Here is a 13,047-nt window from a genome sequence, read left to right on the forward strand (position 1 = left end):
GCAATCAGAACGACACAGTGATTAGCACTGGTGCCTCACAGCTTCAGGGACCCAGTTCAATTCCCACCTCGGTGACTGTCTGTGCGGAGTTTGCTCCCCCATGTCTGCGTGGGTTTCCTCCGCTTGCTCCGGTTTCCTCCCACAGTCCAAAGGTGTGCAGGTTCGGTGGATTGGCCATGCTAAATTGCCCCGCAAGTCCAAAAGGTTAGGTTGGGTTATGGGGATGGGATGGAGGCATGGACTTCTGTAGAGTGCTCTTTCCAAGGACTGAATGGACTCCTTCTGTACTGCAAATTCTATAATTCCACATGCACGCCAATGCGGTTAACCATAGAGGCTTTCCACCTCTAGCTGCTCTCTTTTTACCCAGGTAGACTAACTAGTAATAATAATAATATTCTTTATTAGTGTCACAAGTAGGCTTACATTAACATTGCCGTGAAGTTACTGTGAAAAAACCCTAGTCACCACACTACGGTTCCTGTTCGGATTCACTGAGGGAGAATTCAGAATGTCCAATTCACCTAATAGCACCTCTTTCTGGACTTGTGGGAAACCGGGGCACCCGGAAGAAAACCCACACGGACAAGGGAGAATGTGCAGACTCCGCACAGACAGTGGCCCAAGCCAGGTTTTCAGGGGTATCTTAGAAACACTTCTACTCTCAAAGCCCAATTCCATGGCAACGTGAATCACATGAACTTTCGACCCGGGTTGAAATAAAGATTAGCTTTTCTTTTCCCTTGTAAGTAAATATGCAATTTAAAGCTCAACTGTTTAGAATCCAACGTTCTCAATGCTTTCCTGGAACTTTGGAGACTCCCAATCTACCCACTGTTAGCACATTGGCTGCTACCATTGTCTTAAACACTGCACCTTCTTCCCAATGAAGCAATCTTATTCCTATTTAATCTCCAACAATCAAATTGCCATGGCCTGCTGTGAGGCAGACTTCAGAACTGGTCACATGATTTCATCTTCATTTTACCTGATATTAAAGTCACAGTCACAAAATATAGCAATCCGATGAAAGTCATAATTGTAACACCTACTCTCAAAAAATGAAAAGTAATAATAATCACTTATTGTCACAAGTAGGCTTCAATGAAGTTACGGTGAAAAGTCCCTTGTCGCCACATTCAAGCGCCTGTTTGGGGAGGCCGGTTCGGGAATTGAACCCGCGCTGCTGGTCTTGTTCTGCATTACAAGCCAGCTGTTTAGCCCACTGTGCTAAACCAGCCCAATCACTATAGTAATGAATTTTCATAAACATTATCCAAAATCTGACAACTTACAGCATTCTATATATAACTATTTCAGTATATACAGTCCAAGAAATATCCTTGCTCCTGCACCCCGTGCCAGAACTTCCATTAAACAATCGATCATGACAGCATCAGGATGTTTTACTGTAGTAACCCAAATACATGTAACGGTTAAGAATCCCATAAAGAAGTCTTTAAATCCTAAAGCCCTTCCTTTCATATGGCTGAGAATTGGTTTCAATGCTCGTACCTTTAAATTCTCAAGAATCATTGTAGCAAACCTCCTTTCTCCTAATGATTAAAATTTACAATGTTTCCGAGTCCTTGGTCTGGTTTGGTTAACCTTGTCAGGTGGAGTAGGCACATAGGTGGAAGATGAAGTTCAATGCAGAGGAGTGTGAGGTGATGCATTTTGGTAAGAAGAACACGGAGAGACTGCAGTTTTAATTCACCAGTGAATGGATAAGCATCGTGTTACCCAAGGAAAGTAATTTATTGAGCAGTGTTTTATAAATGCGCCAACACTGGGAGTTAAGGTTGTCACCTATTGATTCCCATACAAACTGCACGCTGATCGCCTTTCCGAGCAACTACAATGCTGAACCACAAACAGATGGAATTTTAAGAATTTTGGTCTACATGTGTGCTGCTGATTCTGCTTTTGAAGGTGTTGTAGCAGATTTTAAAACTGTAAGCTCCTCCCCCACTTTTACACTTTTTAAGCTCCTCTTCCACTTCCCTTGAAGCCCCAGAAATGGTATTAGTTTAGACCAATGTTTGTAGAGTGGTGATTGGCTAACTTGCTGATGAGACCATCATATGCCCTTGCATATGAGTGGCCTGGAAAAATGCAAAAGAGCGACCTGTTGCTCTTTTTGAACAGTGTTTCCCCTTCTAAGTGTGGAAAAATAATTGAGAATTGCAATTGAAATATGGTATATCTCTGAAAGAGAAGAAATGGTGCAGGGAGAATAGTCTAGACATCATTCAAAGCATGTTTGTACTTTAGACAAACCTGTATCTCTCTGTACCTAGTATTATCTGTTTTTCAGCACTTCCTGCAAGAATTACACAAAGGACAGTTTACAGTGGCTGCATTCAATGACCTGTCCAGTAAACTACTCCGTGACTATGCAGCTGATGATACTCGGAAGGCGAAAGAGGTTACAGACGGCATCAATACATCCTGGAATAATATTAATCAAAGGTTAGATGAAATTATCCCACAGACCGGAACCAGATTAAAAACTTTGGGATGAAAGATATATTGGATGGGATTCTCCATCCCGTCGCACCCGTTCTCCGGTGCGCTCACCCCGGCCAGCAGCAGGATTCTCTGTGCTGGCAGCCGGCCAATGGGTTTTCCCATTGTGGGCACCCCCACGCCATCAGGAAATTCGCGGGCGTGAATGTGCTGCCGGCAAAACGGAGGATCTCCCCGACAGAGAATCTAGCTTATTGTTTATTGTGAGCATGTGTGATTCAGATATTCCATTCATATTTGTTCATTTTCTCTGCCTCCATCTGGTTGATTTGTGTTCTCCATTGTTTGGCTGAAAGAGTACATTGACAGCCTGCTCCTGGTCCTCCTTCATGCAGTTATAACACTGACTGACTCTTGCTAATTGCTGACTGGGTGATCAAAATGGCACTTGTTTTTCCTTTGGTTCTGTTCTTTCAGTTGATCTGTCATGGAGCTGAAACTGAGCAATTACTTCAAGTGGAACTGTGGGAATGAACCCACCTCATCACTCCATGAAGAAGGTTATGCTGGTGTTGTGGTCATGTTACTTGCACTGGTAATTCAGTTTGCATTCTGGCACCTGGAGAATTTGACGCCAGTTTTTTGTAAACCTCGACCTAAATAGGTTGCATCAGTAAAAGTGGCCATATAGTTGTCAGATAGTCGTAAAACCCACCGTTTCACCTATGTCTTTTCATTTCTAATAAATCAGACTATTCGGAAGAAGAGCAGGGGTGTTCTCCTCAGTAACTTTGCCAGTTTTTAACCCTTAACCAACACCGTTCAAACAGATAATCTGGTCATTATCATATTACTGTTTGTGGGAGCTGCCATGTTCCTTACATTACAATAAAGTACTTCCTTGCCTGTAAGGTGCTTTCGGATATACTGACATCATACTGGATCATACTATAGAGATCTCTCGACTTGCCCCTTCTGGTGTAGGTCGGGGATGCCAGTTGCATGCCACCCCGGTTGACTCTTAACTTCCTGCCAAGATGGCTAAACAAGCCACAAGGTAACCAGGGATGGACAATAAACAGTGGTCCTGAAAGCAGCACTCGCATCCCTTGTATTAATGATGAAAACAATTCCAGTGGAAGAAGCATTTCTATGTAGAGAATTCTGTGTTTGAGAGCCAAATCTTCGATCTGGTACAGGGTCCTGGAGGTTTGTACTGATGGTTGATGGACAGCAGACCATTCTTCTCCAGGGTTAACAAAGCCCCCACTCCGACTGGAGAACTGAGCTCAAATGTAGGGTTGGACAGAGAGGAGATGGTGATGCTATCATTCTAATTCTCTGACCTGTGATCCTTTTGACAGCATGGTCGGTATATTTAACTTTCTATACCGAATGCTGTGAGAGGGGCGGCACACTGTTAACACTGTTGCATCACAGTGCCAGGCACCCGAGTACACTTCCGGCCATGGACGATTGTCAGTGTGGAGTTTGCATGTTCTCCCAATGTGTGCGTAGATTTACTGCGGGTGAAATTTCTTCCCACTGTCCAAAGATGTGCAAGTTAGATGGATTAGACATGTTAAATTGCCCCTTCGTGTCCAAATTTTGCAATTTAGGTGGGGTTATGGGGATGGGGCGAGGGAGTGTGGGCCTAGATTGTGTGCTCTTTTGGAGGATCGGTGTAGACTTGATGGTCCGAATGGCACCCTCCTTCACTTGGGGATTCCATGGATCCCTCTTGTTTACTCCATTTTTTGTTTAAATTAAGAGATTATCTGAGGTAAGGAGCCTGAGTTCCCACATCTCTTGGATGTAAGAAATTACTGGAGAGAGATGGCATTTAACTTCAGCAAATTGATGTCATTGGAACAAAATAATTTTGAATGCAGTAGGGAGCTTGCTTACCCATCAGATGCTTCAGTGGGCTTTTCTGGTCTATAAAATAGCAGCTGTAATGTCCAAATAAACAGGTTGAAGGCTTTGGCACTTCTTTCATCTTTCACTTCTTGACTTTGTTTCTCCCTTATGTTGATTAAAGTCGGTTTGAATCAAAGAGGCAACATGTTTAGATCAGTCTTTACTATGTTTTATGTGAAGAAATGAAAGAATGATAAAGTGACACAACACACTGAATGAATGGACCAGTTACTTTGTGCTTGCTCTTAACTGCTGCATTTTCTGTCTCCATCGCCATAAACTCTGTACGCATTTTGCTTGTATTCATCTTAATGAGTAACTCACTAATCTCTGTTGTAACAGTTACTTATCCAGCTTTATGTAAGAAAGCTAGCAGTTATTTTATTAACTTCTGAGTGGCAGCTAATTCTTATCTTTCAAAAATCTCAATGCATCAAATCATAGAATTTACAGTGCAGAAGGAGTCCATTCGGCCCATCGAGTCTGCACCGGCTCTTGGAAAGAGCACCCTACCCAAGGTCCACACCTCCACCCTATCCCCATAACCCAGTAACCCCACCCAACACTAAGGGCAATTTTGGACACGGCCAATACACCTAACCTGCACATCTTTGGACTGTGGGAGGAAACCGGAGCACCCGGAGGAAACCCACACAGACACGGGGAGAATGTGCAGACTCCGCATAGACAGTGGCCCAAACCGGGAATTGAACCTGGGACCCTGGAGCTGTGAAGCAATTGCGCTAACCGCTATGCTACCGTGCTGCCCCCTTCTTTAATGCAGAAAAGTGTGAGGTGATTCATTTTGGAAGGAATAACAGGAAGACAGAGTACTGGGCTAATGGTAAGATTCTTGGCAGTGTGGATGAGCAGAGAGATCTCGGTGTCCATGTACATAGATCCCTGTAAGTTGCCACCCAGGTTGAGAGGGTTGTTAAGAAGGTGTACGGTATGTTAGCTTTTATTGGTAGAGGGATTGAGTTTCGGAGCCATGAGGTCATGTTGCAGCTGTACAAAACTCTGGTGCGGCCGCATTTGGAGTATTGCGTGCAATTCGGGCCGCCGCATTATAGGAAGGATGTGGAAGCATTGGAAAGGGTGCAGAGGAGATTTACCAGAATGTTGCCTGGTATGGAGGGAAGATCTTATGAGGAAAGGCTGAGGGACTTGAGGCTGTTTTCATTAGAGAGAAGAAGGTTAAGAGGTGACTTAATTGAGGCATACAAGATGATTAGAGGATTGGATAGGGTGGACAGTGAGAGCCTTTTTCCTCTGATGGTGATGTCTAGCACAAGGGGACATAGATATAAGACAGATGTCAGAGGTAGGTTCTTTACTCAGGGAGTAGTAAGGGCGTGGAATGCCCTGTCTGCAACTGTAGTGGACTCGCCAACACTAAGGGCATTCAAATGGTCATTGGATAGACATATGGACGATAAGGGAATAGTGTAGATGGGCTTTAGAGTGGTTTCACAGGTCGGCGCAACATCGAGGGCCGAAGGGCCTGTATTGCGCTGTAATGTTCTATGATCTATGTTCTATTTCCTCACAGTTAAACAGTTGTTTAAGATTTATGAAAATGCTCAAAAAGGGCAGAAAAATCCCCCCAGTAATAATAGATAGGTATGATGAGTAAGAATGACTTAGTGTGAAGAAAGATGGTATTTTTAATATTTGGGGGGTTTATTGTGTTATCCTGTGAAGCAGGCTTATGGTTGTGGCTTTGTGTGTCTGTGTGTGAACATAATTAATCTGGAGACTGGGTGTATACAAGGTTGAGGACATCAAAGAAATCTAGGTGTGAAAGACAGGCACGTGAAGTAATTATGGCCAAATTGAATTTTTTACAAGTAACTATGCCATGAATAGGTATTTGCATATGGAGATGCAGAATGTTTGTTGTGTTCAGCTGTTAAATTTCAAAAAAGGTTTGTAACTTGGGAAAGATCACCAAAAATAAGTCAAGGTTGTTAAATTTTATTTGACCTGAAGGGGCAATAAGGAAAACATGAAAGATTTTTAATATTATGGGAAAAGTAAGTTGCAAGGAAAGATACGGGCAATGGAATCAGGATGAAAGAGAAAAAAGACTACTCAAGGAGAGATATGAGAGCTGTGTTGGGAGTGGCGATATAAAACCTCTTGGATTGCTGCTCTGTGCTGGCAAAAGAAAATGTGAAGTGCGGCACTTTTCCAGCCTACCCAGAGCAGTGTTTTTTCCCCCTGAAAGCCGGATTTTGTTTTACACAGCAGAGTAGGAGAGAGTGAGAAATCATGTGACATACCTTCCGAACAGCAACATTGGGTTTGCCCTGTGGTAATATTACTGAATTTTATGGATTAAATATCTATAAGGGATTGTTTCCTAAATGGATGTTTATTTCTGAGTATCACCAAGAAGGAAATATTTTGGGGGAACGTTCTATGAGACTAATTTTAACTCTGTAAATGCAATTTTGTGTGTTTAAGTTTTCATTTATTTTGTTAAGAAAAGTTTCAGTTTAATATTTAAAATCCACAATAGTGTTACTGAAATTTGAGGTTTCCAACTTCATAGATGTTTCAGCACCGAAGGAGGACATTCAGCCTATTGTGTCCACGCCGGTCAATCAAAGATTTGACTACACTGATCCCATTTTCCAGTGCTTAGCCCATAGCCCTGGAGGTTACGGCAGTGCAAGTGAATTTCAAAATGTTGCAAGAGTTTCTGACTCAACTGCCCTGTCAGGCAGAGAGTTCCATACCCCATCACCTTCGGAGTGAAAAAGTTTTTCCTCAACTCCCCTCTTAGCCTTCTACCTCTTACCTTAAATCTATGCCCCTTGATTATTGACCCCTTTACTAATGGAAAAAGTGCCTTCTTTCCACCCTATCTGTGCCCTTCACAATCTTAAACACCTTTATCAGTTCCCCTCTCAAACTTCGCTGGTCCAACAAAAACAGCCGCAGCCTATTCAACCTTTCCCCATTGCTCTGCCTTTCCAGCCCAGACAGCATGCTAGTAAATCTCTTCTGCACCCTCGCCAGTGCAATCACACCCTTCCTACATTTGCGGGGTTGCATTGTTTGTAAGGAATGAAGTTAAATCGATAGCAAGGAGCGATATAGCATCAGAAGGCATAGAATCTCTGTGGGTAGAGTTCAGGAATCACAAAGGTAAAAAGACCCTGATGGGAGTTATGTACAGGCCCCCTAGCAGTAGTCAGGATGTGGGGCAGAAAATAAATCAGGAGATAGAAAAGGCATGTAAAAAAGGCAATATTACAATAATCATGGGGGACTTCATTATGCGGGTGGACTGGGAAAATCAGGTTGGGAGTGGATCCCAAGAAAAGGAATTTGTGGAATGTCTAAGAGATGTTTTTTTGTAGCAGCTTGTGACAGAGCCTACTAAGGAACAGACAATTCTGGATTTGGTGATGTGTAATGAGGCAAACTTGATTAGGGATCTTAAGGTGAAGGAACCCTCAAGGAACAGTGATCACAATATGATAGAATTTACCCTGTAGTTTGAGAGAGAGAAGCTGCAATCAGAAGGGCAGCACGGTAGCACAAGTGGATAGCACTGTGGCTTCACAGCTCCAGGGTCCCAGGTTCGATTCCCTGCTGGGTCACTGTCTGTGCGGAGTCTGCACGTTCTCCCCGTGTCTGCGTGGATTTCCTCCGGGTGCTCCGGTTTCCTCCCACAGTCCAAAGACGTGCAGGTTAGGTGGATTGGCCATGATAAATTGCCCTTAGTGACCAAAAGGGGTTAGGAGGGGTTATTGGGTTATGGGGATAGGGTGGAAGTGAGGGCTTAGGTGGGTTGGTGCAGACTTGATGGGCCGAATGGCCTCCTTCTGCACTCTATGTTCTATGTTCCAGATGTAACGGTATTACAATTAAATAAGGGTAACTATTAATTGACATGAGGGAGGAGCTGGCCAGAGTTGATTGGAAAAGGAGCCTAGCAGGGAAGACAGTGGAACAGCAACGGCAGGAGGTTTTGGGGGTTATTTGGGAGGCTCAACAGAAATTCATCCCAAGGAGGAGGAAAAATGCTAAGGGGAGGACAAGGCATCCATGGCTGACGAGGGAAGTCAAGGACAGCATAAAAGCTAAAGAAAAAGCATACAAAGTGGCAAGGATTAGTGAGAAGCCAGAGGATTGGGAAGCCTTTAAAAGCGAGCAGAGGACAACTAAAAAAGCAATAAGGGGGGAGAAGATGAAGTATGAGTGCAAGCTAGCTAATAATATAATGGAAGATAGGAAGAGTTTTTTTTTCAATATATAAAAGGTAAGCGAGAGTCAAAAATAGACATTGGTCTACTGGAAAGTGGGTCTGGAGAAGTAATAATAGGAAACAAAGAGATGGCAGAAGAACTGAACAGTTACTTTACATCAGTCTTCATGGTGGAAGACACCAGTGGGAGCTCCAGGAGAACCAGGGGGCAGAGATACGTGCAGTGACCATTACTAAGTAGAGGTTCTGGGGAAACTGAAAGGTCTGAAGTTGGATAAACCACCTGGACCAGATGGACTACAGACGAGGGTTCTAAAAGAGATAGCTGAGGAGATTGTGGAGGCATTGCCAGTGACCTTTCAGGAATCACTGGATGCAGGAAGGGTCCCAGAGACTTGAAAGTGGCTAATGTAACACCGCTGTTTAAGAATGGAGGGAGGCAGAAGACGGGAAATCATAAGCTGGTGAGCCCGACTTCGGCCATTGGTAAGATTTTAGAGTCCATCATTAAAGGTGAGATTGCAGAGTACTTGGCAGTGCATGATAAAATAGGACTGAGTCAGTACTGTTTCGTCAAGTGGAGGTTATGTCTGACAAATCTGCCAGCTTTCTTTGAGGAAGTGTAGGAATCTACCGTGCCGGTTAAGTGTAGTCTCGTATACACTTCAAAACTCAGTAGAATTTAAGTTACACTTCTCGGATGCGAAATAAAAATCTTTTCTTGTGCCTATTAATTATAATTGAGAGACTAAGATCTTGTGGTTACAAATCAAATGTTCTCAATAAAACCCTTGCCAGCAAAAGACTTTAGAGAAATAATTGGCTTAATGGTTTACAACAGATTTAACTTTCAAAATACAGTAATGGTTCTTGCTCAAAGCAAAACAGCTTGCGCAAAGTTCAAGAGTTAGAGTGGAAATGTGAAATAAGGATAGCGAATAGTTAGGTAAAAGGTATAGAGTGATCCTGGATGAAAAATGGTTGCCGGACCTCTATGTTTAAGGAGAATGTTATCAGTCTGACACCATTTGTCCCTACCCCTGCAATGTGCTGATTGGCTTGGATGGGTCTCAAATGCATTTGGTTGGATGGTTAGTTGTCAATCATCAATGTGCAACATATATTCGGATGTGTTGCATTTTTAGATGTTTGTGTGTGTTGAAATGTGATATATTCTTTAATCAATTCTAGCTGTCACTGGTTTTATTGCTGACTGCACTATTAACTGTATTCTGAACAATGGTGGGTTCATGTAGTCATGGTGACCTTGATCAGATTGTGGTATGGCTGTGTAACTTTTGCAATTAGAACAATGGACAGTTTATAATGTCAATTTAACTTTTCAGTGAAATGTTGCATCAGCTTTAGCTAGCTTTTTTGGATGTTTCAAATTCTGTGCTTTGCCACTGCAATTCTGCAAGCTGTGTGTTTTTGTAATCTAAGTTATGTTTGACGTTATATGATGAAATCCATTTTAAAATGGACTTTAAACTGGGCTTTAGTATTTACATTAAAATAGCTAAATTAATGACCCTTTTACCTGTCAGAAATAGCCAGTTCCCTTCAGGAAGTAACAAGAAAGTTAGCCAAAGGAGAACCAGTGGATGTGATTTATTTAGATTTCCAGAAGGCCTTTGACAAGGTGCCGCGTGGGAGAGTGTTAAATAAGTTAAGAGCCCATGGTGTTAAGGGTAAGATCCTGGCATGGATAGAGGATTGGCTGACAGGCAGAAGGCAGAGAGTGGGGATAGAGGGGTCATTTTCAGGATGGCAGCCGGTGACTAGTGGTGTGCCTCAGGGGTCTGTGCTGGGACCACAACCTTTCACAATATACATTAATGATCTTGAAGAAGGAACTGAAGGCACTGTTGCTAAGTTTGCAGATCATACAAAGATCTGTAGAGGGACAGGTAGTATTGAGGAAGCAAGGGGGCTGCAGAAGGACTTGGACAAGCTAGGAGAGTGGGCAATGAAGTGGCAAATGAAATACAATGTGGAAAAGTGTGAGGTTATGCACTTTGGAAGGAGGAATTTAGGCATAGACTATTTTCTAAATAGGGAGATACTTAGGAAATCAGAAGCACAAAGGGACTTGGGAGTCCTTGTTCACGATTCTCTTCAGGTTAATGTGCAGGTTCAGGTGGTAGTTAGGAAGGCAAATGCAATGTTAGCATTCATGTCGAGAGGGCTAGAATACAAGACCAGAGACATACTTCTGACGCTATATAAGGCTCTCGTATGACCCCATTTAGAGTATTGTGAGCAGTTTTGGACCCTGTATCTAAGGAAGGATGTGCTGGCCTTGGAAAGGGTCTAGAGGAGTTTCACAAGAATGATCCCTGGAATGAAGAGCTTGTTGTATGATGAACGGTTGAGGACTCTGGATCTGTACTCGTTGGAGTTTAGAAGGATGGGGGGGCATCTTTTTGAAACTTACAGGATACTGCAAGGCCTGGATAGAGTGGATGTGGAGAGGATGTTTTCACTTGTAGGAAAAACTAGAAGCAGAGGACACAATCTCAGACTAAAGGGACGATCCTTTAAAACAGAGATGAAGAGGAATTTCTTCAGCCAGAGGATGGTGAATCTGTGGAACTCTTTGCCGCAGATAGCTGTGGAGGCCAAATCACTGAGTGTCCTTAAGACAGCAGAGATAGATAGGTTTTTGATCAATAAGGGGATCAGGTGTTATGAGGAGAAGGCAGGAGAATGGGGATGAGAAAAATATCCGCCATGATTGAATGGCGGAGTAGACTCGATGGGCCGAGTGGCCTAATTCTGCTCCTATGTCTATTGGTCTTATTATAGTGACCAGACTGCACACTTCAGTTGTGACCATTTTATACAGTTCTAGCATGACCTACTTACTCTGTGCCTCAGCTGATGAAGGCAAGAATCCAATATGTCTTCCTAACCACCTTATCCACCTGCCCTGCCACCTTCAGGGATCTGTGCATATTTACTCCAAGGATTCTCTAATCTTCAGTACATATAATATAACGTGGTGAAAACAAAAGTAAAAGAGTTGTGACAAGTTGCCCCTTGGAATCTAGTTTGCATGGCAATTACTACCTGCAGGATCGTAACACTTATTGCTCCATCTAACAGAACGAGAACTGAAGTAATGAGAAAATGTGACATGCTTGTGGTATCATGTTAGGAGAAAATTATGCTGGGTGGGATACTGTTTTTTTAATTCATCCACAAGATGTGGGTGTAGCTGGGTAGGCCAACATTTATTGCCGATCCCTCTTTGCTGCTGAGAAGGTGATGGTGAGCTGTATTCTTAAACTGCTGCAGTAAATTTGATGCAGCTATGCCCACAGTACTGTTAGAGAGGGAGTTCCAGGATTTTGACCCAGCGACAGTGAAGGAACGGAGTGCATTCTGTAGGTGGTACACACAGATTAATATGTGCCAGTGGTGGAGGGAGTGAATGTTTCAGGTGGTCAATGGTGTGCCAACCAAGCATACTGCTTTATCCTGGATGGTGTTGCACTTCTTTTTTTAAAAAATATATTTTATTCAAAATTTTTTGGCCAAACAAAACAATACAAAGGTTTTCCTTTTTTTGACAATGAAACAGTATAAATAACAGTGGCCATTTTAACAAATAAATAAATAATATGTAAACTAAATGGCAACTGCCATATCAAAAATAATAACTCCAAAAATAAAATCGAGCAATCCAGTATACATAACCTGGTACAAATATCTGTACACAAACATCACTGAGGACCCCCCCCCCTCTGGGTTGCTGCTGCTACCTTCCCATTTCCTTTATCGTTCTGCGAGGTAGTCAATGAATGGTTGCCACCGCCTGGTGAACCCTTGAGCCGAACCCCTTAGTGCGAACTTTATCCGTTCTAGTTTTATAAACCCTGCCATGTCATTTATCCAGGTCTCCACGCCCGGGGGTTTGGCTTCCTTCCACATAAGCAATATCCTTCGCCGGGCTACTAGGGACGCAAAGGCCAAGACATCAGCCTCTTTCGCCTCCTGCACTCCCGGCTCTTCTGCAACCCCAAATATAGCCAACCCCCAGCCTGGCTCGACGCGGACCCCCACCACCTTCGAAAGCACCTTTGCCACCCCCACCCAGAACCCCTGCAGTGCCGGACACGACCAAAACATGTGGGTGTGGTTTGCTGGGCTTCTCGAGCATCTCCCACACCTATCCTCTACCCCGAAGAATTTACTGAGCCTTGCTCCGGTCATATGCGCCCTGTGCAAAATCTTGAATTGTATCAGGCTTAGCCTGGCGCACGAGGACGAAGAGTTTACCCTACGTAGAGCATCTGCTCACAGCCCCTCTTCAATCTCTTCCCCCAGCTCTTCTTCCCATTTTCCCTTCAGCTCATCCACCATGATCTCCCCCTCGTCCCTCATTTCCCTGTATATATCCGACACCCTACCATCCCCCACCCATGTCCCTG

The 13,047-nt window shown here is 43.4% G+C and overlaps 1 protein-coding gene across 5 annotated transcripts in view; it reads left to right on the forward strand.

The window, feature by feature from the left end:
• Nucleotides 1-13,047, forward strand: part of utrn (utrophin) — a 770,758-nt gene that overhangs the window by 405,986 nt on the left and 351,725 nt on the right. For all 5 annotated transcript variants that reach the window (XM_072507465.1, XM_072507476.1, XM_072507484.1 and 2 more), the window contains one exon: nt 2,318-2,472. In XM_072507465.1, the coding sequence (XP_072363566.1) occupies nt 2,318-2,472 (155 nt within the window). The remainder of the gene's footprint in view (nt 1-2,317; nt 2,473-13,047) is intronic.

The sequence above is a fragment of the Scyliorhinus torazame genome, chromosome 1, assembly GCF_047496885.1.
Source record: "Scyliorhinus torazame isolate Kashiwa2021f chromosome 1, sScyTor2.1, whole genome shotgun sequence".
NCBI lineage: Eukaryota > Metazoa > Chordata > Chondrichthyes > Carcharhiniformes > Scyliorhinidae > Scyliorhinus > Scyliorhinus torazame.